General features: G+C 41.1%; 1 protein-coding gene across 2 annotated transcripts in view; it reads left to right on the top strand.

The window, feature by feature from the left end:
- Positions 1-14,796, top strand: part of LOC148065417 (protein kinase C beta type-like) — a 48,868-nt gene extending 34,072 nt beyond the window's left edge. Inside the window, exons 12-17 of one of the 2 annotated variants that reach the window (XM_087809121.1) lie at positions 830-892; positions 1,234-1,372; positions 1,447-1,527; positions 2,175-2,282; positions 4,544-4,684; positions 14,365-14,796. In XM_087809121.1, the coding sequence (XP_087665247.1) occupies positions 830-892; positions 1,234-1,372; positions 1,447-1,527; positions 2,175-2,282; positions 4,544-4,684; positions 14,365-14,520 (688 nt within the window). In that variant the 3' untranslated portion in view covers positions 14,521-14,796. Of the gene's footprint in view, positions 1-829; positions 893-1,233; positions 1,373-1,446; positions 1,528-2,174; positions 2,283-4,543; positions 4,685-7,090; positions 9,274-14,364 lie in introns of those variants that run through there. The other variant, XM_087809120.1, reaches the window with a different exon arrangement.
- The last annotated feature ends 11,334 nt before the right edge of the window (positions 14,797-26,130 follow it).

Genomic DNA, 26,130 nt, shown 5'->3' with positions numbered 1-26,130 from the left:
TACTATACTTGCTAGCGGCTAACAGACCTAGCTGCCGTGATGTGAAATCAAACACTTTGTATCTTTTTATATGTTGAAGATCAGAATCTGATTATAAATCTATAATTAAACAAGAGACATTTGTAATCCAGAGGCTCCTGATCTTTATGGATAGAGTTCTGACGTGATTACAAAAAAGCTCAATGAGTTGAACATGTTGCCTTTAGTAGGACATACTGAACATTGCTAGTTAACCTTCTAAACAAAGTGCAAACCCATTTTCACCAACTGTGGTCCAATCCCGCCGAAGCTCGCAGCGTAATTAGGGAAACGTGCGAGATCACCGGTGTCAAGCCGACCCAACGCGCTGACAAATTTGACAAGTGGGCTGTCGAGGAGGTGAGTGCGGCGCGGGAGTTTGCCCTTCATCTGCTTTGTAGGGAATTAGAGACACTTCCCTCTGGCAGAATGTTTAGAACGCTGAAGGGCAAGTCGAACACAGACACAGATCCGTACTTAAATCCTTTCATCTAAATCCTGCCGTGTAGCCGTTTGTATTAGTCTGGCGTGTCCATGGTGTGGATGAACTCGAGATGTGATTTTAAGGTTATAATCGCACCAAAGTTAACTGGTGCTGTTAATCTATGCATGCATGATCGACAACAGCTGACGTGTCCAGATTCCTGTCGGTCTCAGCTCCTGCTCTCTGGCCTATCTGAGACGGCTATGACCTTTATATTGACACAAACAAATGATTCCTTGTTTCACCTCCTGACTTACCTTCATCTTGTCTCAAATTGCTTGTGTTGTTTCTTCTTTTGTATGTGTGTGTGTGTGTTTTCTGGTCTAGATTCTACGCAGCTGAGATCGCCATCGGTCTGTTTTTCCTGCATCTAAAGGGCATCATCTACAGGTAGAATTGAGTAAATAGCATTCATAAATATCATCCAAGTTGTTTTAGTAGAGACGGAGTTCTCGTAACTTTGGGATATATTATGATTTTTTAAATCAACATTTCCATGAATAGAGACTTCAAATTTACTTTTCTTTTGCCTAACCTGCTCAAAAGAGGGCTACAGTCCATCCCAGCTACCTGGGGTAAGAGCGGGAGAAACCCTGGAAAGATCACTAGTCCATCACAGAACACATACACAACCACTCACTCACATTTATGGCCTTTTAACTCAAATATTGGAAGCAAAAATGTGATATAAAATGTTATATTTTCATGTTAGCGAGTGTCTGTTTCTGTAGGGATTTGAAACTTGACAACGTGATGTTGGACTGTGAGGGCCACATCAAGATCGCCGACTTCGGCATGTGTAAGGAGAACATGAACGACGGTGTCACCACTAAGACCTTCTGTGGAACACCAGACTACATCGCTCCAGAGGTTCGGTGTGCACAAGAGTGAACTCCACTTCATCTCAACATTCTTATTCACGTATTTTCCCTTCTTCCTTCTAGATCATAGCGTATCAACCTTATGGCAAATCTGTGGATTGGTGGGCTTTTGGCGTTTTGCTGTATGAAATGCTAGCAGGACAGGTGAGAATTTAAAAAGGATGTAACTTCCCGAGCATGATCGACAAAACTAATGTAAACATAATTCACAATTAAACTCACAGTCACTGCCTTATGTTGTTTCTTATTGGTTAATATTGCCTGGTGGCTTCAGTGATTGGTCATTTTTGCGTAAATCCAGCCAAAGTTTATTATCATCCAAAAATAAATATATAGTATTGAATGGGTAAATTTATGCGTGAGAAATGTCAAGTGTGGCGTGAGAATGGTTCAAATAGCGTGACTGTCACACTCAAGACCTGCATAAAGGAATGTCCTGGGGTAAGCAATGCTAATGCTAGCAGGAGCTAATGGGCTAAAGCTAATAACAAAAGTGCAGGTTTGGACAAGAAATGTCCTTTACAACAGTCGAACACAAAAATGAATGATGGAATCTGTAAGAATTAAGACAAATTTGAGACAAGTTTGATTTATAAAAAATGTTGAGGTACATCACTAACAAGGAATGTGATGATTGACAGTATATTCCAAATGTATTCCTGATATGAAGCTCCAACATGAATGTAACCTTCAAAATATCATTTGTCAAATTAGAATTAATCAATGAAGCCGTTTAAAATTAACAATACATCATGTGATGATTAACATTCTTTCCCTCTCTCTCCCCTCAGCCTCCGTTCGATGGCGAGGATGAGGACGAGTTGTTTCAGTCCATCATGGAACATCACGTCTCGTATCCCAAGTCCATGTCCAAAGAGGCCGTCGCTATATGTAAAGGGGTGAGCGCCACACGCTCTCTCAGTCACGCTCGGACACGATTGTGGGAACAAATGGAGGACGAGAAACATGAAAATGATTTGCATAATTAAAACGGTAGAGGAGGAACATCTTTGTTGAGTGAAACAACATCGTTCACTCTCACTCCTGCTCCATCTCCCCTCCCCTCCTGGTTCATTGTTGAGCTGCTGCCTCCCCATTGTACGTCTTTCCTACAGACACACACATATACACACATAGTTAAAGAAGCTGGAGAAACTGTCTCTCAACACAGGTGGAAGTCTCAGGTAAAACCTCTCAGCCACTTATAATACAGTCTCCCTGTAGATGTACATTTCTCCAAACATCCAACCCTCACTGAGAGTCAACGACCCTCTCTAGGTGATGATGATCCTCACCAGGCCTAGCACCACACATTGATCTCAACTCCCTCCCTATTGTTCCCTGTTCCTCCCCCTAGAATGTACTGGCTCCTCACACCAGCTCACTTGGAACTAAAGAAACTTCTGGCATGAAACGTCTTCCTAAACTCTACTCAGTCGATGAACTCGCTTTGGAACTACGAGACTAGACACAAACATAAACACATACAGTGGGTATGGAAAGTAATCAGACCCCTTTTGATTTTTCACTCTTTGTTTCTTTGCATCCATTCGCTAAAATAATTTAAGTTCATTTTTTTCCCCATCTTATTCAGACCCTTTGCTCCTGTATTTGTGGATCCTCTGCCATTATTGCAGAACTTCTCCAGTTCTGTTAGGTTGGATGGTGAACGTTGATGGACAGACATTTTCAGGTCTCTCCAGAGATGCTCGATTGGGTTTAGGTCAGGGCTCTGGCTGGTCCATTCAAGAATGGTCAGAGTTGTTCTGAAGCCACTCATTTGTTATTTTAACTGTGTGCTTAAAGTCATTGTCTTGTTGGAAAGTGAACCTTCAGCCCAGTCTGAGGTCCTAATCACTCTGGAAAAGGTTTTCTTCCAGGATATCTCAGTACTTCATTCATCTTTCCTTCAATTGCAACCAGTCGTCCTGTTCCTGAAGCTGAATAACACCTTAATAGCATGAAGCTGTCGCCACCATGTTCACTGTTGGATATTATTCTTATGCTATAACATGCACTGTGAGCTGTAAGGTGTTCTATAGACAGGTGTGTTTCCTAATGACGTCCAATCAGTTTAATAAACACAGCTGGACTCAATGAAGGAGTAGAACCATCTCAAGGAGGATCGGAAGAAATGAACACTAGTGAGTTAAATATGTCACAGCAAAGGGTCACAGTTTTCCTTTTTTTTTTAAATTAGAAAAAAAACAGAATTGTAGAAATGTTTGTCTAGAAGGGAGTGTACATTAATAAGGACCAATAAGGAACTTGAATGATTTTAGCGAATGGCTGCAAAGAAACAGAGATAAAAATCGAAAAGGGTCTGATTACTTTCCGTACCCACTGTATATACTCACACATACTGTACATAAACACATATAAACTCACACATAGACCCTCATATACAGGCATACAGACACATACTTTACATAGACACACACACATCCACACACGCATATATACACACATAGACGCGCACACACTAACATGTTATGTTTAAGTGATGATTACGTTGTTGTAGTGGATTGTCATTGAAGCATGAAAGCCTGTGTCCACCCTCACAGCTACCACTGCAGCCTGCCAGCACTTCCTGGGTTAACGTAGTGTGTCTGTGTGAGTCGGCCTCCACAAACATGCTATTTCCATTTTTGGGGAAAGCAAAAAGCATCATTGTGTTTTGTAAATATTTCAGAGCTGATTGTTTTTCATCTGAACCTTGACAAGCATGTTTAACACACTAGTTTATAGCTTCACTCTGAGTAGATGAATGATTTATTCTTGGATAATACTACAGAGTGTGTGCACGGTAGGTGTGTGTGTGAGCGCAGGTAGTGATCAGGAACATTTTCACTCGTACCTGCATCTATTTTTCATGGCGTGCAATGGGCCGTGCACACTCTTGAACACAGTAGCCTGGTGCTGCTATTACATTTGTGTATCTAGAAAACAACACTAAGTTTATTTTATATCAGACATGAAACTTCAATTAAACAATGCAAACATGGTACGAGGTGGCAGGTGATGAAGATGAGTTCACAACACACTTTTCAACCTTTAAACACATATTGACTTCCACAACTCATCAACAATGGCTGCTTGTTCTCCAAACTTCCTCATTAGATGTCATTGTTTTTCACATTATTTCCTTTTTCTCGCACAGCTGATGACGAAACATCCTGCCAAACGGCTGGGCTGCGGCCCGGAGGGCGAGCGGGACATCCGTGATCACAGCTTCTTCCGCTACATGGACTGGGAGAAGCTTGAGAACAAGGAGGTGCAGCCGCCATTCAAGCCCCGATCCGTAAGTCGAAATCAAGGGAGAGGCTTTTTGTGCGTCCCTGTGGTTTTTCTCCATCTCCAGGTGTCTCCACTTTTATCTGTTCTGCCCTCCTCTCTTCCTCAATGTCTTTGTGTGGAGCTGCTCTCAGGTAAGTTGAGATCGCGGCAACACTTGAGGTGGTGACTTCACAGCGTCAGCTGAAGACGTTTCTTAATTAAACATTAAGGAATTTTTTGCTGACAGCAAGGTTGGACAGAGTTCAGAGTCCACCTACAGGGATTTTTCCTCTGCTTTAAAGCAGAATTTGATTTATGGAAAACTATGGTGCTTTTGCAGGAGCCAGTTTATAAGAGCTTCCTCCGTCTGGCGTCCTAAGGGTCTCATCACTGCAGATTGTAGATGATGTTCTGAGTCATTGAATTCAGTTGCTTACTCCAACACCAAGACCATGGTGCTCAGTCAGGGGAAGGGTGGAATATTTGAGTATCCCTGTGTTTTTTTTCACTTTAAGGAGTCACTGATTAATTAAGAGAAACTAAAGCTTGGTTTCCATGACAATGTCATTTCTAAAATGCCAAAAAATAATCCATCAGTAGACCGGGGAGCACAGCAGGGCTCTCCCAGAAGAACAAAGTCAGGGCAACACAACCTCGACATGCAAGCGAGACCTACAGTTATTTAAAAAAAATATATATATATTTTAATGGTACGGTTACAGCCATATGAAGCAATAATCCCAAACAGAAAAACATTTTCGAGCGTCTTTCATTCCTTTATCCACGACTCAAATTCACTCCATCCTTTCATTCTCATCACATCTTTACTGTCCAACTGTTTCTTTGAGTGTCAATGTTTGATTTGGTTTCTCTGCATGATCATGGAGTGCACATCAAACTCAAACTCAGAATTAAACTATAAAGAAAAAGCTTTATTGTGTCCCAAGATTAAACAAGGTTTTCTCAGGCTCTTGTCATCAACACCGGGTCAAAAGAGGAGGAGTTGACGGAAATAATCCACTTCACAACTCAATATTTTTGAGCTCTAATCCTGATTTTCCCGCGTGGAACATTTCCCAATCTGCTCCCATAAACAGGTGCAGGAGCAAGTAATTAGCTGCAAACACTATGTGACCCGTGTGTATTCCACGTTTCCTGCTTCTCCCCAAACTCTGCAGCGTCTGGCTGAATTTCATCTGGTTTGAGAGTCGCAGAGATTTAATGAGTTTGTGGTTTTCCTCTGGGTCATGTTGTCAGAGGACGCCCGATCCTTGTTGTGTTAATTAAAGCTGGATGATGGAGGCGCAGCAGAGGCTCGACGAGCGTCACTGTCGGGGAAAATATACTTTTTAAGTTAATAACTTCTTTAATGTACTGCACAGTCTGAGACTGAAGCAAGGTTGCGTGAAAGCAACAAGATAAGTGCGAGATTACAAACATGGATTAGTGTTTTCCCCCAAATTAAACTTAAAATACTTTCACTTCAATCCTGTCAGTACTTTTTCTTGTCAAATTGATGGTGAAACTGAATGCTGCAGGGAATTCACCCCTCAACCCCTCCTCTGTCGGTGAAGAGTTGAAAGGTTAAATAATAGGAATTTACAAAACCAAATATGATCATTGAGTTTCTATTCTAGCTTTAAATTAAGATTTCTGGACGACAAGCCATAGGATTTAGATGCTGGAGTTAATCCGGCGAAGTACGCTTGAGGGTTTCAAATACCTGTTGAAGACTTGAGCTGAACTCCTTGTTTAATCCTGACATGGTGTCGACCAAATTGAATCAATCTTGATTGAATGTATGAATGTGGCAGAAAAATATCAAATAAAGTGTTTATTTAGATGTTTGATCTTCACTAACAAACAAATAATTTCACATTTTTGAGTTGTTATCATGTAAAGGAAGATATAGTTTATTTTGTACATATGATGCATGTAATTATCAACTAACAAAGAGGATTTTAATCTGTGTTTAACATTCCAGATAATGTTATGGTATCACATTAACTGTGGTTGGAACACAATTATACTTTTGTACAGATGCACTATTATAAACATATTTTTCTTTTCGTAAAAAACAATAATAAGTAAATCATGCCTATAATTAGTATTGACCTACTGTGATCCAGGAAATTAAACTAACCTGCAAAAACAAATCATGTTTCATACTTTGCAAATGTGATGTTTCGAACATTTACCATTATTGTAAAGTGACAGTTTTTTTTTAAATGCAAAGAAAAAAAGTTTACTTGAAAAAGATCAAACAATCAATTTTATAAAATGATATTTTCTGTGTTCAACATTTATTTTGAATGCATTTCATCTTCGCACATATTTGAACTTCAAATGATGTCATCTTGTTCCCACCCACCACTTCTCCTGCTCATATCCATCCCCATTTCTCCTCCCCCCTCAACCTCCCCCCCAACAGTGCGGACGTGACGCCGAGAACTTTGACCGATTTTTCACTCGCCACCCGCCGGTGTTGACCCCCCCTGACGAGGAAGTCATTCAGAATCTGGACCAGGACGAGTTCCAGGGATTCTCCTTTATCAACCCGGAGTTTCCTGGAACCCTCGATGCCACCAACACCGCTGCCAAAGTGGCTTGATTCAGGCTGGACTTTAGGGCAGAACCCTCACCTCTCACTGCTCACTTATATCTGCTGACCAAGAATCTTTCTCTTCAATACCACAGTCCTCAAATATACAAAAGCAACACCTTCGCTGGTGCTTTAAAATACACGTGAACACACTTAATCAAGACATTAGACATTTGGTCCAAACATTATGACCACCTGCCTGAGGCTGCCTTTGCTTGGCTGCCAAGTGTATCAGCGGCCGGTCATCAGAAACTGGGTTAGAGGGGAACGTTGTGTGTGTGGAAGTCTCATCCTGAAAAGGGTTGTGTGCATGTTAGCATCCGGCAACTGTCTGTCTCTTCCATGGTACTACTGACCACTGCATCTCAACAAGAGCCTTGTTTTTGCCTGCAAATAGTGAATTTGACACATTAGGCAGGTGGTCATAATGTTATGGTAAGATACAAACTTAACATATTTACAATATATTGATGAGAAACTGTTGCATCATACCGGCCAGGTGATGCTTGGCCCCTTTTATCTTCTATTTCTCGCCTCTTCCAGCACGTCCTGACCTTTGACCCCGCCGTGCTCTTGACTATATCAATCGTCAGTGTTTGTATGTTTATTCTTATCTTAGCCAAAGTGTGAATGCCTGACCTGCATGACTACCTTATATATGATCAACTGGACCCGGCTGGGCTTTGAATGAATGTGGCGACGACGCCGTCAGTCAAATGCTGTGGAGAGTTTCTTGTATCTGACTTCACTGTCGAGCATTAACAGAGACATGTCGTCGCTCAATGTTCAGAAGCATGACTTACGTTTACAGCTTTTTTTTACGTTTGTGAGTGTTTTTTTGTTTTGTTTTTTACTGAGCGAGGTTGTTGCTATGGCGACCATCTGTGACCCCACTAATAAGAAGACACTGAATGTAAGTGAGCACCACAACAAAGCTGTGATCCGTTTGTTAGGCGGCCTCCAAACCAAAATGTTTAAAACTATAGATTCTGGTTTGGTGATTTAATAAGAAAGTCACTTTTCTACACGGCATCAGAACATTTCAGACACATTCTATCACCCAGAAGAGAAATGATGGATTGATAAATGATAATTTGGGGATGCACGGTTCACTAAGCACTAACATCAATAACCCAAACCAAAAGACAAACCTTTTTCTTTTTTTTTCTGTAGAAAGCTACTAGAATCTTCCTCGTGAATGTCAAAGACCAGATATGGTTCCAAGTTGTTTCTATTTGTTGAAATGGTTTCTGTGTTTCCTGGTGTTGAGGTGGAGGTATAGAACCCTGCTCCCCTGATCCTTCGATTCACAGTCTTGCTAACTCACACTCACTAGCAGCCTCAACATCACGTGTTCTGAAGCACATATGAAGTGTAATAGAGAAGCGAAGCTGGACAACTACGCGTCGCTTGAGTTATTTCTTTCAAGGTAGCAATAATCTTGTTGACACAATGACCCACTCCTGCACTGAAGCGACCTCGGGGCCACAGAACCCTTCGATCCACAGATGATCTAGCATGTAAACAGCAGCTAGCATGTTTGCTGTGCACTGGTTTCTACACGATCTCCCAGAATAACTAACAACAGTGTTGTTTCTGGACCACGATTTAGAATCCACTTGTGTTGTTCCATCAAAAAAATTAAGAAAAGCTAAATATATTGTATTTGTTTCATTTAAAAGAACAAAAGTCTTCTGTAAATACCACAAATATACCACTTTTTCAGCGTGTCAAATGTTGAATTATGCCGATGGTCAGTATTTAAAAAAAAAAAAAAAAGTTTTTTTTTTTTTTCTCAAGCAATCTTTACATGCATGGATTTTTAAAATTAATATCATATTGGATTTATACGCATTTAATCTCTGTCTGTTCAGCTGCAAGTTAATGTCGCTGTTGTTCTGTGCTAACAAATGTACTGTACCAAAAAAGAAAAAATGCGTTAGATGCTTTCCATGTGCCAAAATAGTTTGTTTAGGAGCGTAACAAAGGGCAAAATAAAGGAGTTGACTGTGTTCAGGCATGTTTTTATTTCTTCTGTGCATGCTTCACCTGTCTAAGCTACATGAAATTGCAAAAATGTTGAAAGAAAAGTGTACGTCAGGACCTGAGATAGCATACCAGTACACCAGTTCAACATTTCTTTCACTTTGAAAAGAAAATCATTATCTTTTCATCATCAAAAGTTTACTCAATTATTAATTAACTTTTTTTACAAGGTGGTCGAGTGAAGCGCTTGACTATATCTAGCGTCTGAAAAGGGCAAATAAATAAAAATATTAATTTTCCACTAAAACGATTATTTAAAGAAAAAAATCATATTTTTAAGATTGTGCTCTCGAAGGTTGAGATGGAGTGACGAGCTGGCGTGTGCAGAAAGACAGATTAGAGTGATGAAGGAAGACTGAGAGGGAATCACAGAATTTGGAAGTGGAAAGGAGTAAAAGAAGGGAGGAGGGGTGAAGAGGAAGACGTGGACAGGAGTGCAGGGAAAGACTGGAGAAGTGCCGCTGCTGCGGGATGTGCATATTTCATGGATGCCACTTATCATAAGAGCCTTTCCTTGATGAGGAGCACAGGTCAGATGACTTCCAGGAAATAACATGCAGAACACGGCCTACATACGCAGCGTCCTGCTGAGCCGCTCACGCCGCCTCTTCAGCTGATCCGACACATTCCACGTTCGTTTCTGTGGACGAGCTTCCTGCTGGTCCTTTTTTCAAAATGGACACTTGCCGTCTGCAGTGACGAAGAAGCTCCTGTGACGGACTGTCTATGCGGATGATCATTCAGTTTCGGGGGTGTGTGTTGGCGATACAATACGTTTCACGATACGCAACAATATGATATTTTGCAATATATTGCAATACAGTAGGAACGAGTATCTTTAGTTAGTATCAGTATTAGTTTAGTATCGAGCGCTTGACTCTGGGATTGCAGAATTTGTTCTGAAACCAAAATATGTCCAAACACCGGCTCTAAAGGCTGCAGGAGTCGACTGTATCCTCTTATCCTCAGTCTGGGCTGGTATCTTCATTGTTCCTTTAGGAGGAAAAGAAAGGAAAGACTCCTGCCATCAAGCGATCGGAGATAGAATTGGAGCTCAAGCTCCTGGTACGACTGATCCTGGTGGTAAGGTCGAAGGTGAGGATCCAGACAACAGCGCCATCCAACAGGGGGCAGCAGTGGGACCTAGAGGTAAGGTGTGCAGGCCCGCCCGTGAGTGGACATGCCCCAGCCTCTTACCAACCACTGTCCAAGCTATGGGTAAATGGCACGGGCCTTAGGCGGGCAACCCACCCAGGAGAAGGACAGTCTGAACAAAAACCAGGACTGCGAGGAGTGTCACCCAACGGTCCTTAATTAGAATAGTAAGCCCAACAATGGACAACCAAGTCAGCCCAAATTCGGCTAGAGGAACCAGAGGCAACAGTTGTGGAGATCCTGGGGATGCAGGTCACGTACGACAGACTGGAGCGATGCACATCCGTCACTGCATCTACATGGTGAAATAAGACCCAGTTCTGCAACAGAGGGCGTAGGCCTATTGCTGGGTCAAAGGCTTTCTCCATACCAGCAGGATCCTCATCCCCGAGTCCTCGGGCAACCCAGTAACAACTGTTGTGTACTCACCCACTAACGTGGCACCATCTGAGGAGTTTCTTCAACGTAAGGACCGGACCCTACCACGATTCAACAAACCGTAATGGGACATACCTCACTGCCCTCATTGAACATCAGCTTCTGAGCTTCCTCTAGCTTTTCTAGGCCTGGCCAGTATATGGACTTCCAACCTCCCCCGAGAAATCAAACTCAGCTTCTTCTACGCTACAGTTGAATCTGTTCTCCTCTGTAGCAGTGAATGCTCGACCCTGAAGCCAACTCTGCAGAAGGTCTTAGATGGGTCCCTCAAGTGGGCCAAGGCATGGTCACTGGTCGCATGGACGTACAACCATAACATTTCTGGATGTTCCCAAAATAGGAGTGCAAAGCACCTGTGAGCTGGTCGGAAGTATGGTCAATCTGGATGACTGGAAGAAGCGATGGAGACGTCATTAACTGACGACGTAGAGAGAGAGAGAGAGAGGGAGAGAGAGCTGAAGTATCGGATTAGCTCAGGAAAAAATATCTTTCAATCTATTCTTTCAATGAAAACTATCTGGGGTTCTGAAGCTCGAGGAGGATAATGACCATCATAGATATGATGAAACCCTCACTTGTTAAAAGGAGGGATTGTGGGAAAATAAAAGATGAACAAAACTGCTTTAAATAATTTCAAATGAGTTTCATCTGGTGAGCATAGATAGTATGGAAGTATATCAGGGCCATCAGAATGTTTACTGGTTGAATTTAACATTTTAAATGTTAAACTGTAAGTTTGTTAAACTTTTTTTTAATTCAATCATTTGTATATTGAAAGGTTGAATCTTTTTTTAATAATTCACAACAATATGTAAAACTACTATTGGTTGCAATAGGATGAAATCTTACTGTTGTTTTGGAATCCATCAAAGCAACGAATGAATTGATGAGCCAGTGCTTCTTTTATGTCATTTTGTAAAAGTACGATCAATTAACTTGCTAATCTTTCGGTATTGTCTGGTGGCAATACTATACCAAATTATTTATAATTTAATTTTGAAGTTTACGAATGAAAAAATACTGTATTTAAAAATATACTGTATATATATAATATACAGTATATTATTAGACACTACATGTAAATAAAATAAATTAAAATAAATTATAAAAGTTATTATTCTTACTTACTATATCTAAAGAAAACGATTGAATGCTTAAAATCATTTTTCATTAAATAATAACTTTCAATTTGTAGGTAAGAAAATGTTATAGTGGGATACATCCCATTTTTTCCATGGAATCAAACAATTCATAGTCTTGTTTTCCTGACGATATTTTTCTCAGCTAGGTTGAGTTGCGTTTGATTCAAGCCACATGTTTCAAACTCCAATGTATGTTATAATTTACAGAGGCTTCTGTGGTCACACGCTAACTATGACCAGGCAAAGATCTCTAGGTTTGGACCACTTTAGTGTTGAAGAATGGACGTCCAGTGACAGGATGTCAAGTGAGCAGCATGGGTGTGTTTCCCAGCAGCCGCGACGTCCTGAACTTCCAGTAGATTTCGTTGTAACAAACACGGTTTGGATCTGTGTGTACAAACACTGCCGGAAGTTTGGAACATCCGAGAGAACGTGGCGTGGAGTTCCGGCACATAAGCTGTGTAAACTTTGTATCGGAGTGGATGTAATAGCCGGAGTACACCGTAAGCTGCTGCAGCGCTCGTGTGTGTGTGTGTGTGTGTGTGTGTGATAATTAATTCTGAATGTTGCAGCCCCCAAATTAAAGCTGGTGGCTTCTGCATAAAGCAGGCTGCGCTTATCAGCCCAAAACAGGTCAGCGTTCGATCCTGCCTTTCATTCACCCCCTCTCCTCTTCACCTCCTCTCTCCTCTGTGCCTCCCACTCTCCCCCTCATCCTCAGCTGACATCGGCTCGTCTCCCACTAATCCTCCGGTTGCTGAAAAGAGATGGGGTGAGAGAGAGTGGGTAGGGGTGAAGCCGAAGAGAAGAGTGAGTTGGAAAGGATGTGTAAAGACTAAATTAAAGACTCCAGGGAACGCTTCTCTATTAAACATGCAGCCTCTGGTGCTCGCTACTGTATTTCCTCCCATTTTATATCTAAACATCTCGACGCTGATACTCATCTCTCACTCGTCTCTTCCTTCTGCCTCCATATCTGCGTCTTTCTGCCTCACAGCATCAGCTGCTACTGAAGCATGCTGTGATGGAACACATCACGAGCTGGCCTCCATTGCTGCCAGCAAGAGTGTGAGCGTCTGTGTGTGTGTGTGTGTGTGTTCTCCACCAACATTTGAAGGTTCAAGAAATTCAGCTTTTTCAATGAACTGAGCCTCAGTTGTCATGAAGACGTCTCGTTCTCTGCGCAAGAAGCCATGACAAGAACACGGCTTCAGATGTGTGGCAGGACAAAAGCTTGATCTTATGCTGCCGGCGAGACCAAGGTAGGAACTTTCTTGTTTTGCTCCTCGTTCGTGTAGGAATGGGTACAGACACGCCGTACCATGTTGGCAGCAGTTCTGACGTAGACGCTAGTAACCTGACATCAAAAACATAATATGTCCCTTATTTATTCTAAATAAAAAATTTCAAAACTAAAAAAGCCTGTCTTCGAAGAAGTGTTTGAATAGTCAAAATAGTATTTTTCACTCCCAAAAAAAAACTGGACCTGTTGCCACCTCAGCTGAGACCAGGACACTAAAAACCAGGAAAAATATATTATTTGAACACATTACTTGCATGAGTTGTAGGACACTTAAGCTTGCTCAAGTATGACATGTGTTGCATTATTTCGGCTGCAGAAACATCGACACGGATCATATCATGTGTCACCGCCATTGATACAACCAGCCAGGCCGCTCCATACTTCTTATGGACCCGGCCTGAGAGAACCTGAGACCAAGACTTTCATCTGTGAAGGAGCTCAAGTCTAAATAAAACATTCAACTAGAACATGACAAATAAACAGTGGACACTCGCGATACTCCTCACGCTGGTATCGTCTGAAACCCAACTGATTCCATTGTTTCTGTGTGTTCGGTTCATCTATGTGTTGTTTGGACTCTTGACTTTTGTGGAGATTTGTGAGTCTCTGGCTTCTGGTGCTCTGTATTTGCATCAAATATGTATGTTTGTGGATTCTGCCGAGACTTGTGTGGTTCTGTGTGAGTCGTCCGTGGTTATTTGTGTGACCAGCGTCGAGTCCCGAGGCATCTTCTCCACATAGTGGACTTCACTCTTGCTTCACGCCGCAGCGTTTAAATCGTGTTATAAATCGACAAACTGACGAAAGGATCAAATCAAGGATGAAGATGATCGTCCTTCACAATTCTGGTGTGATGATCCACGCAAATGACAGAACTGTGTATTCCTCTCTGTCCTCTCCTACAGTCAGACATCTTTACAAATATGTAATATTAATATCTAATATATCTGCGTTTCTAACGGCTTCTCTTTCTACTCCTCCGACTCATTCCACCTCCCCGTCACACCCTCCATCTGCAGAAGAACCGAAAGGAACCGTGCAACTTCGACAAAGAGTTCACCAAGATGCCCGTAGACTTGACGCCCACGGACAAGCTGGTCATCATGAACATGGACCAGGAAGACTTCATGGGCTTCACCTACACCAACCCTGAATATATTGCCCCCAAAATTTAACACCATTCCAAGACTCTTCAGCTCAATGCTTCTTTTAAGATGGCAAAGAAAAATACTTTTACACCTTTTACGCTCAATAGTTTTTCTCCTTTTCTTTATCAGTATTATTATCTAGTGACGTAGCAATATTTAACTCTCACCATCAGTGTGCAACGACAGCCTTGTTCCTCCAACGACAAATGGTTAACCAGACATGAATCATAAACCTTGACGGATGTGTTTTTCTAAAATCAATCATGAAACGCTTCCCATGAGCAATACAAGGTAGAAGTTGAACCCTGAAGTGTGAATGTGTGAGTTTATCACTTCTGTCACAGAGTTTACGTTTGGGTGGAAATATTTTCATGGAAGTATATCAGTTCCATCAGAATATTGAATGGTTGAAATCAAGATTATAATTTTTTTTTTCAATTTTCTTTCAATAATCAATATTAATTCAATCATTTTTAAATCGGAAGGTTGGATTGTTATTTTAGGTATAATTGTATTCAATTTTTTCTAAATTGAAAGGTTGAAATTGGTTTAGTTTTTAAATAATTTAATTAAATGATTATTTATTAAATATTGTTCAAAATTAAAATATTATTTATTTTTTACACTTATTTTCAAATTCTAATTTCAATATTTTGAGAGTTCCATCTATATTTTTTATTTGTAGCCTTTTAAATTCAGGCTCAAATTAATTAAATAGAAAAATGTTATTATAATAGAGCCAAAACGTTTATATTGGATTTAAAAGGCTACATATATTTTCAAATATATATTTTTTAATAGTTTAGTATAATTCTGCAAGAAAAATCTAAATTAAAAATTATTAAATTGACGTATTAAATAAAAATCAATGCTTGAATAAATATTTCAAAATTTAGAATGTTGAATTCTAGCAGTTAATATTTTGAAGGCACTGATACCCTTTCAAAACCCTATTCATTTTTTAATTTTCATGTGATCCTCAAACTGACTGACTTCAGCTGGGTCTGTGTTAAATTTCCACCATAAAAACGTTACCTAAAGAGGCAGAAGAAACTTAGCATCCGTCTTCCTGATTGTAGTCATTGGAAATGATTTATTCTCTTCACCAACTCAACCTTTTTATGAACAAGTTGGAGCCGCCCTTAGATTTCAAATGAATGAACTTTCTTCAGATTTTTTGGAAACTGACTGAACAGGAAAACAAATGTGATTCAGACATTTTAATATATCATAAGCTCCAACTGTTGGAGTGTATTTGGGTATCATCGGCGGGTCAGGGTCAGAGTGTGCGAAGAGAACGAACTCAAGCGCAGAAGAAACAGGACGAGCGATTTAGTGATTTCCGTATAAAATCCCAGAAAGTTCACAAAGATTCAACAAAACGTTGAAACACTAGAAGTAGTCCCAGACGACAGAAACAACCTGAGCTTGTGGGTGCAAGCTTCTTTATTAACATTCGAAATGACGGTTCTCTTGAACGCAGCATCAGAACAGGGACAGCAGCAGGTCTGCTTCACTGACCTGAAGACTCACACCTGCTTGTTTGCAGCGCTGACACCAGCTTATGCACTTCTTAGATCCTTTTATTAGATGAGTGTAACTCCGCTGCCTCTACCAGCTTGTCCGTCCTACAAAAGTGCTGACACACACCCTCACCTCCAACCTCTGCCAAGAACAACACCAAACAAGAATTCCTCCATCCATGAATCATCTCCTCTGTTTTCCAGCGTGATGTATTGAGACTGAGGGATGAAATAGGAAGCGAAGCGTAACAATAGCAGAGAAATATCTGCTCCTTCAGGCGCCAGAGACGTCTACTGTAGGTCACTCATCCTATGATGTCATCAACTCTAAATATCTGCATCACATTTGCTTTCTGTCTCATCTACGGTCAAGTTTAGGATCGAGTCAAGTGTAAATATATTGTCGACGTGTGAGCGATATTCAGGATATTCTCGACGAGGTGTTCACTGCATGTTTCTCTTAGAGTTAATAGTTAAGATGATTTCTTCTGTTAGTGTGGTGGGATCTGGACTCTCATGTTTGTGTCGATCAAGTCTTCCCGGCTGTCGAAATTCAACTACAATACCACGATTCAAGAGATTGTTTGTACCAAAAATGAGCTTTTTCTCCACAAATGAGTCACCAGCTTGTCAACAGTGCTTGTGCTTTTACTTCCTTTCAACTTCTCAAATGTCATATAAACGCTTAAAAAAAATTTGCACAGGTCTTTCAGATATTTTGATATTCATTATAAAAATAACATAATATCTCATTGCATCTCACAGGATGTGACGAAGTTTGGCTTATTTACCATCTTGGCTCAAGTACTGTAGGCAAGAAAATATTGTTTTGGCTGGAATCAAACAAATCATTGTCTTGTTTTCCAGATGTTAGCGTTCTCGGCTAGATTGAGCTGCATTTTATTTAAGCCACATGTGTCAAACTCTTGGCCCAGGAGCCAAATCCGTCCCTCAAAGTTTTTAGCATCTCGTCATGTTAATGTTTTATGCGGCCGGCCGGATAGTTGACTAGAATCAAAGTAGATCAATGTTCATGTTTATTTAGTAACCTATAAAGATGCCAGTGTTTAAGATAAGATAAGGATCATCGCTCATTGATGTTAATAATTTTACAGAAGCTTCAAATCCTAGTAAAACGATGTTGAAAGAAAGAAATTTGTTCGATAGTGGAGGACAAATGAAGAGATAATTCATTTATAATGACTCTCCAAGAATAAAAAACGATACTTACACTTGACACCCCTGATTTAAGCCTTGTCTACACGAAAACCTGTATTTTATATAAAATGAGATCCCTAAAAACTATATAGTACACATGCCAGGCCTGTATGTGGCACTGTAATGCTCTTACAAAATCAGAGAATAAGCTATGGTTTGTGTATAAAAGTTAGAATAAAACATTTCATTCTTTTTGGGAAGCGATCACTTTGAGGTACACTGAGGCCAGAATGATGGGTTTTCAATGTAATTTTCTAAATAATTTAATGAAATTTAATGAGTTTGAGGCTGCAAGTTTGACGGAAAAATTGATTCAAAACACAAGGTTTCATTTGTTTTATTTTTTTGTTGCCAGCCATGTGAAATCCTCGAAGAACATTTCAAGCAACCTCACTGCACTTCCTCGTTGACTAGCAATGTTATCTTGTTGAGCTAGTTATCACAGCTAACCAGTTAAACATGGCATTGTTAGCCTGACAGCAGCGAAGATGTCTGACTTACTAAAGAAAATGAACAGGTCCATCATCAGTGTTGTTTTTTTCTATGTTTTCTTTAGATAAATTGAATCATGTCATGTTGTTGAGATGAGCAAATACACACCATACTCTTCCATATGAGATGCTTCCATTTGATGACTCGCACAAAGTTTATAATCAGCATTTTTTTTTGCTCAAAGTTGGTCAAAGGGAGTCAGAAGTTAGACGCTCAGTTAATGTGTGAAGTATTGACTGTAGAATAATAAATTACTTTAACTCTGTGTGTGTCATAGTGTCGGTGCAGTGGTGCAGTCTGGAATAAAATATGAGAATATGTGGAAATGTTATTGTCATTTCATTCATATAACGGAGAATCACTGCGTTGTAATACTCATGAATCTGCTGGCAAGAAGTAAAAACAAACAATAAAACGTTATAAAGTGTCTACAGCGCACGATGAGATCAGTGACATGATCAAATATAGATATATTTTAAGACTTTGACTAGATGACACTGGGATAAATGCATGCAAAAATATTGTTTCCATGTGTCTCTTGATCCACTGATTTGTGCCCATGATACTCGACAATCATTTTGTGTAACCAAAAGCTATTAAAACATTTCTGGTGTTAAATGTCCAGGGTAGTGTTCGAGGCCTAAGGTCACAGTGGTTGTGAAAAAATAATTCTATTGATTTATTCAGTGGATCTTAGAGGGAGCATGACTGAGAGGCTTATTGGATTTATTTCTCACTATCTTTTCTCTCTCTCTCTCTCTCTCGGAGTGCAGGCTGGGGACTGAGTGTACTGAGTGTGAGTCTGTCTTTTCTGACTCTGTGTTTGACGCTTGTGTTGTGGTTATGTTGTTCTGAAAACATTTGTTTGTGTTGAAGAGCACGGAGGCCTTTTTTCCCTTCCACGTTAGATAATGCTTGGTCGTGTCAAAGCAACCTTAAGTTGACACGGAAAAAAAGAAGATTGAACATTGAACGGAAGTTAAATATCTACATAAAGCAAATGCTCAAGAGAGTCACATGTGTGAATCCATTTTAAAAATATGCATTTTTGGTCGACTAGTCCTGGTTTATACAATTTCATAATTAACAAGTTTATATAATGTTTACAAAATTATATAATTAAAGAATACTTGCCCTATAAAATATATTACAGCTCCTCTGATCGCTCTACATAGGTCAGTGAAGGTGTGACTGACTCTGATTGGCTGAGTTTGAGGAAATGTGTTTTGGTTTCAGGGGTAAAAGAGATAAAAAGAGAGTCATTGTTATTGAACAGCAACAGACGAGTTTAGCCTGGGCTGTGACCGAGAGCATCCTGTGCTTAAGTTATCAAATCAGTTTTATAAAAATCTAAAGACCATCTCTTAGCCATAGTCAGTCTGGAAAACAACAAAATATCAAAAAATGCAGAACTGTATGCAAAAGAAAAAGTCTCCGAGACAGCAGAAGAACTGCAATGTGGCAAGGGATCACTGTCCCTGCTCGCAGTGTCCTCCGCCAGGATCGCTGCGTCAGGTGTTCCTCCGTTTCATCCCCAACAAGCTGCTGGAAGAGCAGCTGCTACGCTTTGAAAAAAACTCAAGTTTAAGGACAGTGGGGTGAAGGTGTAAAGACGGGAAGCTGAAGCATGTGCAGACGTTTAAGAGACAGGTGCTCCTGTTTCTTACCTGTCCCTCACACACTGGGGAGGACTCCTTCAAATTGTAGCTTAGCATGAAAGGTTTTGAATGTGGAGATGTGATGCACGGGTGGGCCGCCTGTACGCACAGACCAGCTGAAGGGCAGAGTCGTCTGACAAGTGGACGATTTTTGCGCAGCTGCTCCCGGGCCAACTGCCATGTCGCCCCCCCTCCACCCCCCACCGAGAGAGGTTGAGGCGGTTAAAGGATTCAACGCATGCGGTGGTTGGACAGGTAGGTGGACAACAGAGAGTGTCAGACGTGGATGAAATTCATTGCAATTGGCAGTCATTCAGTCTCCTGCTGAACAGGTAACAGTAAGCGTGGCCATGATAGTGTTATAGGTGAGGAGAAGGACACAACTGGGTGGCTCACAGTCTGGCCGTGCAGAACTAAACCCATTAGATCAACTATTTCTCAGACGTTTGGAAAGTCTGTGTGTGGCTGATTATTTTCCCCGTTGGAAAATAATATATTAAAAGCATGTCATCTTCGCAGAGATTAGTGGGACTAGATTTACTGGATGAGAAGAAGGGTTTACTTCTCAAGAAACACATGACCAAACTGAGACGGATAAAAAGCAGTCAATAGAGGAAAATAACCAAGACCAAAACTAATTCATTCATTTTGTATTCCGCTTAATCCCTTATAAGGGGAGCTGGAGCCCATTTCAGTTTCTTCTGCCAGTCTGTCTCAGGACACACAAAGACCTACAACCATTCACACACACACTCATACCTATGGACAATTTCCCCAAGTTCTCAATCAACCTCTGTATGTTTTTGGACTGTGGGAGGAAACCGGAGTGCCCGGAGTAAATCCACGCAACACGGGGAGAACATACAAACTCCACAAAGAAAGGTCACAAGTTGCCTCTATCGCCCAACCTGGAAGCAAACCGGCAACCTTCTGGCTGTGAGGCGATTGAGCAAACCACCGCTCCCCCCTGTGCCCAAACACAAACGTATATCACAGAAATCACTCAATATTGTTTTCAAACAATGTGGTAGATCGCAGTCTGTGGTGAAGAGGACAAGATGTTCTCTCTAATAGGGCAGTAACTAAGTTTTGTTTTTTACTCTCATCCATGTGAACATCCTGTCTACCACATAGCTAGTTGCAAAGTACACAACATCTTTTTGTTTCTATAATAACATTGTGGGGATTTTGTGTTCCGATGAAACGACCCCTCCCCAGCCTCGTACGTGGTGGTGGAATGAAGGACAGACACATGGATGAGTTTAAGAAAAATGTTCGTTTAGTGAATTATTTATAATTATTATTATTAGTGAAGTCAGAGACAAACTTACGTGAACACGGGCGCTAGCAAGCAGAGAGATCTATCGCAGACGCAGTGTTCGAATGCCAGAACGCAAAGATCAGACAAAATGGTGGATCTTTATAGTAAAATATTCAGGTTAACGCCTCTAGTCAATTGTACATGTAGGATTGATCAGTAACTGTAAACACATGATTTTAAGATGGCCGGTCGCACGTGATCGAGTTGAAAATTACCAAAAGTTGTTGTCTTCAAGAATCTGTCTGTTCCCAGCGATTTGCTGGCCTGTTGTGTCCTTCAGTGTGAGTTCTCAAACAGGTTCCCACAGACTTGCTGGAATCTGGGATTGTTTAATCTTTCTGTGTGTGTGCAAGGCTTTGTGACCTCGGCCTGTGAGTTGTTACAGTGAGTGAATGCAATGCAAGAATATGATTATTTAATATGAATTAAATATAAAAGATTATCAGTTAATCAAGTGACTATTTGAAATGTGTGTTAAATCTAGATGATTGATTACAGTAAAGTTGTCATTTCCTTACAACATCCATGCTTCAAACAAGGCCTCAGACAGGGTTGAGTTTTTCCACAAGATCCACGCGACTGTGTGGCAATGAGTGGAGACTAGAACTGCACCAAAGACTTGACTCTATCTACTATCCTCCTCAACATTATCACAAGTGTGGTGGTTGTGTGGAGGGTTAAATATCATCAGGCCAGGTACTTAACACGGGTGAAGGTAGAAACTATTTTTTTTCATTTCTCAAGTTGTTTTCCCTGATCATAACTTTGTGACTTTAGTCTTACACAGATCACAAACTACTAGATACTGGCACTAGTAATCAATTCAAATCCTCCAGTACGCAGATTTCCGCCTGGAACTTGAGACCTTTTGGACGATTTGTAGAGAAAGAAGGAGAGACTTTGAGTCCAGAAGCCAGTGGTTTGAGGTAGGAAAGTATTCCTTCAATAATACACGATTCCTTTCACAACCAGAATGAAACATGTAATTCACAACCTGGATAAATAAATCATGGATGTAGAAGAAAGTGTAGCCACTGATAACCTCACAGCCAGTCACAGGCACCTTCCACCAACGATAAGGGCATGGACGCTCAACTTCTTGAGTCAATCGCTCACAAATTGTCAAATGACGACTGATCCAGAGATGAGATCTTTGATAATGTATTTCTCATCAGAGATTGTGCATGGTGCAAAAGTGGGACTGGGACCTGACCTGTCCAGTAGAGGTTCCGAGGGGCGTCAGGCAGGTTTGTCTAATCTCTGCACACCTGGATTCTTCAGTAATTGAGCTTTTTCTCAATACTTCAAGGCTATCCGGGCTGATGTTACGAGGTTTGCTGTTGAGCCCCCTACTGGATGAAGCGCCCCACTCATGTACTGGCAGACCCCCTGTCCCACCGACTGCTACTCAAGCTGGCGGAGGAAGTCTGTGTCTCCCTGCCAAGAGTCGGTTGGTATCCAGCAGCTTACGCTCTATCCGACCAATAGGATACCTGTGGTGTATCTTTCTCTCCCTGTCTGCCTCCCCTGCTGTGGGACGGTGGCAGGGTGAGGACGACTGATGATGGACCTGCACATTTTGTTTAGTAACTATTTAGTAACATATTTGCTGCTGTCAGGCTAACTCCACAACTTTAAGACTGAAAAAGTAGCGTACAAAATCAATGTGAAGACTTTATCTTGTGATCCCTGACAGAGTTAAAGGTGTCGCGGTGGATCAATGACCATGTTGGGGTCATAGCTACGAAGAGGCATCTGGTGCACCTTGATCCTAGCCCAGGATCTAGAATCGTTTTCTTCAATCTTCCAGAGTATACTTTTCAACAATCTTCAATCATGGTCGTAGGACTAGTCAAACTAACAATCTGGAAGACCAGGAAGAACCGTGTGAGGGGGAAGGGGTCTGAGGACATGGTGCTGATGCTGACGTGGCAGCTCGACTCGGGGTGGATTTTGCTTACTACAGCCATGTTAGGAAAACATGTTTGTGAAAATGTGGTTTCAGTCAGAGACGACTGTTAACTTCTCAACCTTAAACTTTCACTTTTGTTTTTCTTTATAATTGTGTTGATGTATTTAGTTATGAAAATTTGATAAACTTGGAAATAAAAGAAAAAATCACTGTTTCTTTCTCTTACACCCCCCTCCCCATCTCTCTCTCTCTCCCTCCACCCCACCCCTCTCTCTCCACCTATCTGTCTCTCGCTGTTCGCCGACACACATTTTCATTAGCCAACACACATTAGACACACTTCCACATCTCAATTAAGACACATCTTCTTCTCCTTTTCATTCACCTTCTCTTAATGAATCAATCTCTCTCAGTCTATTGACCAATCGATGTCCTTCACACGCACATCGCTGCCCCTCACACACATGTCGTGATACATTTATACTAGAAACCCTTTCACATTATGAGGAACCGTATGGACAGACATTATAGGTCAGTTTATGGCTGTGGTGCTGATGATATGATGGCCGCGGCTCCATTAAAGGTCAACAGATTTCCTGATCGAGGCTCACTGACAAACTCTCAGCTGTAAAAGCAATAAACGCATAAAACAAAGGTTAACACATCAACCCAAAACACTAAACAAAACAAAAATAAAAGAATAAACACGGACATTTAGAAAGAAAAAAGGTTGAAAACACAAACAAACCGTACATACACAAAGGTAATTGTGACTGACGCACTACATATACACATTCACCTGCAGAGAAACACAAAAATAGTGTGACATGCATAGGTACAAACTCAAAATATGAGTATATCACAATCTGAAACTCATACTGACCTGGAAACTTGTGGCTTGTTTGCAGACCTGCAAGTCATTAATCATATTTTTTGACATGTTTACTTCCTGCCAGAATCATGCCACATCACCATATGTCCGCTCTCTCGCCCCGCAGACACTCCCATCTGGTGAAAGGAACACAATCACCAAGACAAACAGTGATTGACACAAAAGCAGAGCAAGCCATGACACGTATTGTTACAACACACGGCGCCTGAAGGCATCATCTACATAATGTGTAGCAACAAACATGTTTTAGCTCCTCTACTATCCCACTTTCCTGACTCGCTCTTCCTCCTCCTCCTCCTCCTCTGGAACTCTGAGTGCCGGCCAGGGGCGTCGGGAGGTTCCAGCTCACTGAACAAAAACCCACAAGTCCAGCTCCGCTTTTCAAGAACGATCCATCTTTCCCTCTTTAAAGGAAAAGAAGCTCGTTCACACACTGCAGGCATGATGACGTTTCACGTGGTCGACCAAGACGCGGAGCTGAACATTGTTCTTCACCATGTAAAGGTCGACAGATTTCATATTGACCTGAGAAAATCTCCTATAGTTGCTCACCTTCTATTCCTGACTCTATTTTACTCCCAACATGGCAAAGATCAACGCTAGGTCTTATAATAGGTTCAAGTCCAAGTTCTTTTTGAAAATCATGTCAAAATCTAATTATAGTTTATTATTTTAAATGTTGTGAAGTGCATAATGCATGTTGTAATGTCATCTCCACTTTTCAGTCATCTTTATAAACAAAATTGATGGTTTGTCACACACACACAGAATAAATAACCACATTTTATTGATACAATTATTTATACTAATACAATATATATACTGCTATATTTATGCTACCTTTAATACTTTTGTCTGGGTAATAGTGTCTGGGTATAAGTGTAACTGCAGATACAAAAACCTATACAAATTAAGATGTATTTTATTTTAAACTTAATTTAAAATGCTACATTAGCTAGTTGCTAACAGTGCTAGCTGCAGTGTCTCTACCATCCGGTAACACGGATCTCTATGATTCTGATTCAATATGATGATATAAATCACATTTAGAACATTTTGTTAAATGAAAACCTAACTTTTTTTTATATAAATGTATTATGTTTTATCGTGTGTTCTGCACTATGCACTGAGAAAGATGAATCCCTGTCTAGGACCCTTGAGTATTGAATTAATAGTGTCATGAATCAGAAGCATGTCCTGACTGTATTTTAAGAGCAACAATAATAAAGTATAAGGATTCCCCAAATGACTCGAAGACTGTACTAGCTCGACACGTTGTTAGTCCAGATTACAAGTCTGGCAACATCTCAAGAAATGACCTGAAGATTGTCGAACAGCAGCAGCAGGCGCTCATGAGACCACGTTAGCTTGTTAGCAGCTCAGACTGTGAGTCTTTTCAAAAAACAAACAGCAGTTGGTCAGTCCACACTCAAATCCTCCTTGAAACGTGTTTGGCAATACAAACAGGAACATTCTTCATCAAACACATTTGCACTCATTCATCTTTCTCTCATCCATCACTTGTGCTGACATCTTCATCCTTTCATCTTTCCCTCTGCATCCACTTAGATCCTCCTCACTGCCTCCTTCTTCAAATTCTCTCCCCTTACTTCCATGCCCTCCTGTATACTCTCCCTTGTTTTTTCCAACACCCTCCCTCCATTTCTCTGTCTCCCAGCAGAGGTGAAACACCATTCCTCTCCTCCTGAAGTCATTTCTATGTTAATGAGTCTCTTTTAGAGATAACACACCAACCGTGGCCCTCGGACACACAATCGCACACCCCCTCTCTCACAAACACACACATGCTGGTACATCACTGAGAGGGATGATAGCACCTGTCACTTCCGCTTCTCTTGATCTGTTCATCACTATTTTGATCCGGAAATCTGCACCAGCCTCTCCTCCTGTTTTCAGAAAGAGACGGAGAGACAAAGAGAGACAGAAAGAGAGAAAGACAGCAGGTCCTGAGGTGAGACGGGCCCCCGGAGCTTCCTCACATCCGCTCCACACAACCATGTACCGCGTCTTGGAAGGTTCTTTTCAAGAAGCTAGTTTGCTGGTTTCTCATGCGTGTGACATCTGACCTCAGCAGCTCATCAAGAATACATCACAGCAGACTTCTGCTCCTCCTTATCCAGGTCCAGTTGAAACAATATTCATCAGTCCTCAACCCAGAACACAAACTACCACTATCACACCATCACAAAACGTTGATGGCTCCAGTAAAACATCTTGATAAGAAAATGGTTCCAGCTTCTTTTATAACTATCATGTCATTTTCCCACTTCTCTTGTGCTGCTGTGTCTCTCTGAAAACTAACATGGTGTCACAAAAGTGAGCACAAGTGTCTCTGTGTGTGTGTGTGTGTGTGTCCAGTGAAGCCTAAAGTGCATCTTCGCAGTCGTCTTCTATTGGCTGCTGTTTAAACAGGCAATAGCTTTAAAACAGTCATATCTGTTCGGCCGCCTGCGGCACAAACACGTCTTTCAAAAACACACACACTGACACACACTGAGTGTGTCAACTGAACTGTGAAGCTCAGACCGCCTTGTGCGGAGCCTCGCTGGAGTGGAATCATTAAAAACGGTCCGTGGCTCTTTAAGTGGCATCTCTGCTTC

Source organism: Callionymus lyra, chromosome 15, assembly GCF_982586985.1.
Source record: "Callionymus lyra chromosome 15, fCalLyr1.hap1.1, whole genome shotgun sequence".
In the NCBI taxonomy this organism is placed as follows: Eukaryota; Metazoa; Chordata; class Actinopteri; order Syngnathiformes; family Callionymidae; genus Callionymus; species Callionymus lyra.
Note: the sequence above shows the minus strand (reverse complement) of the source record. Positions and strands in the feature narration are given on the sequence as shown.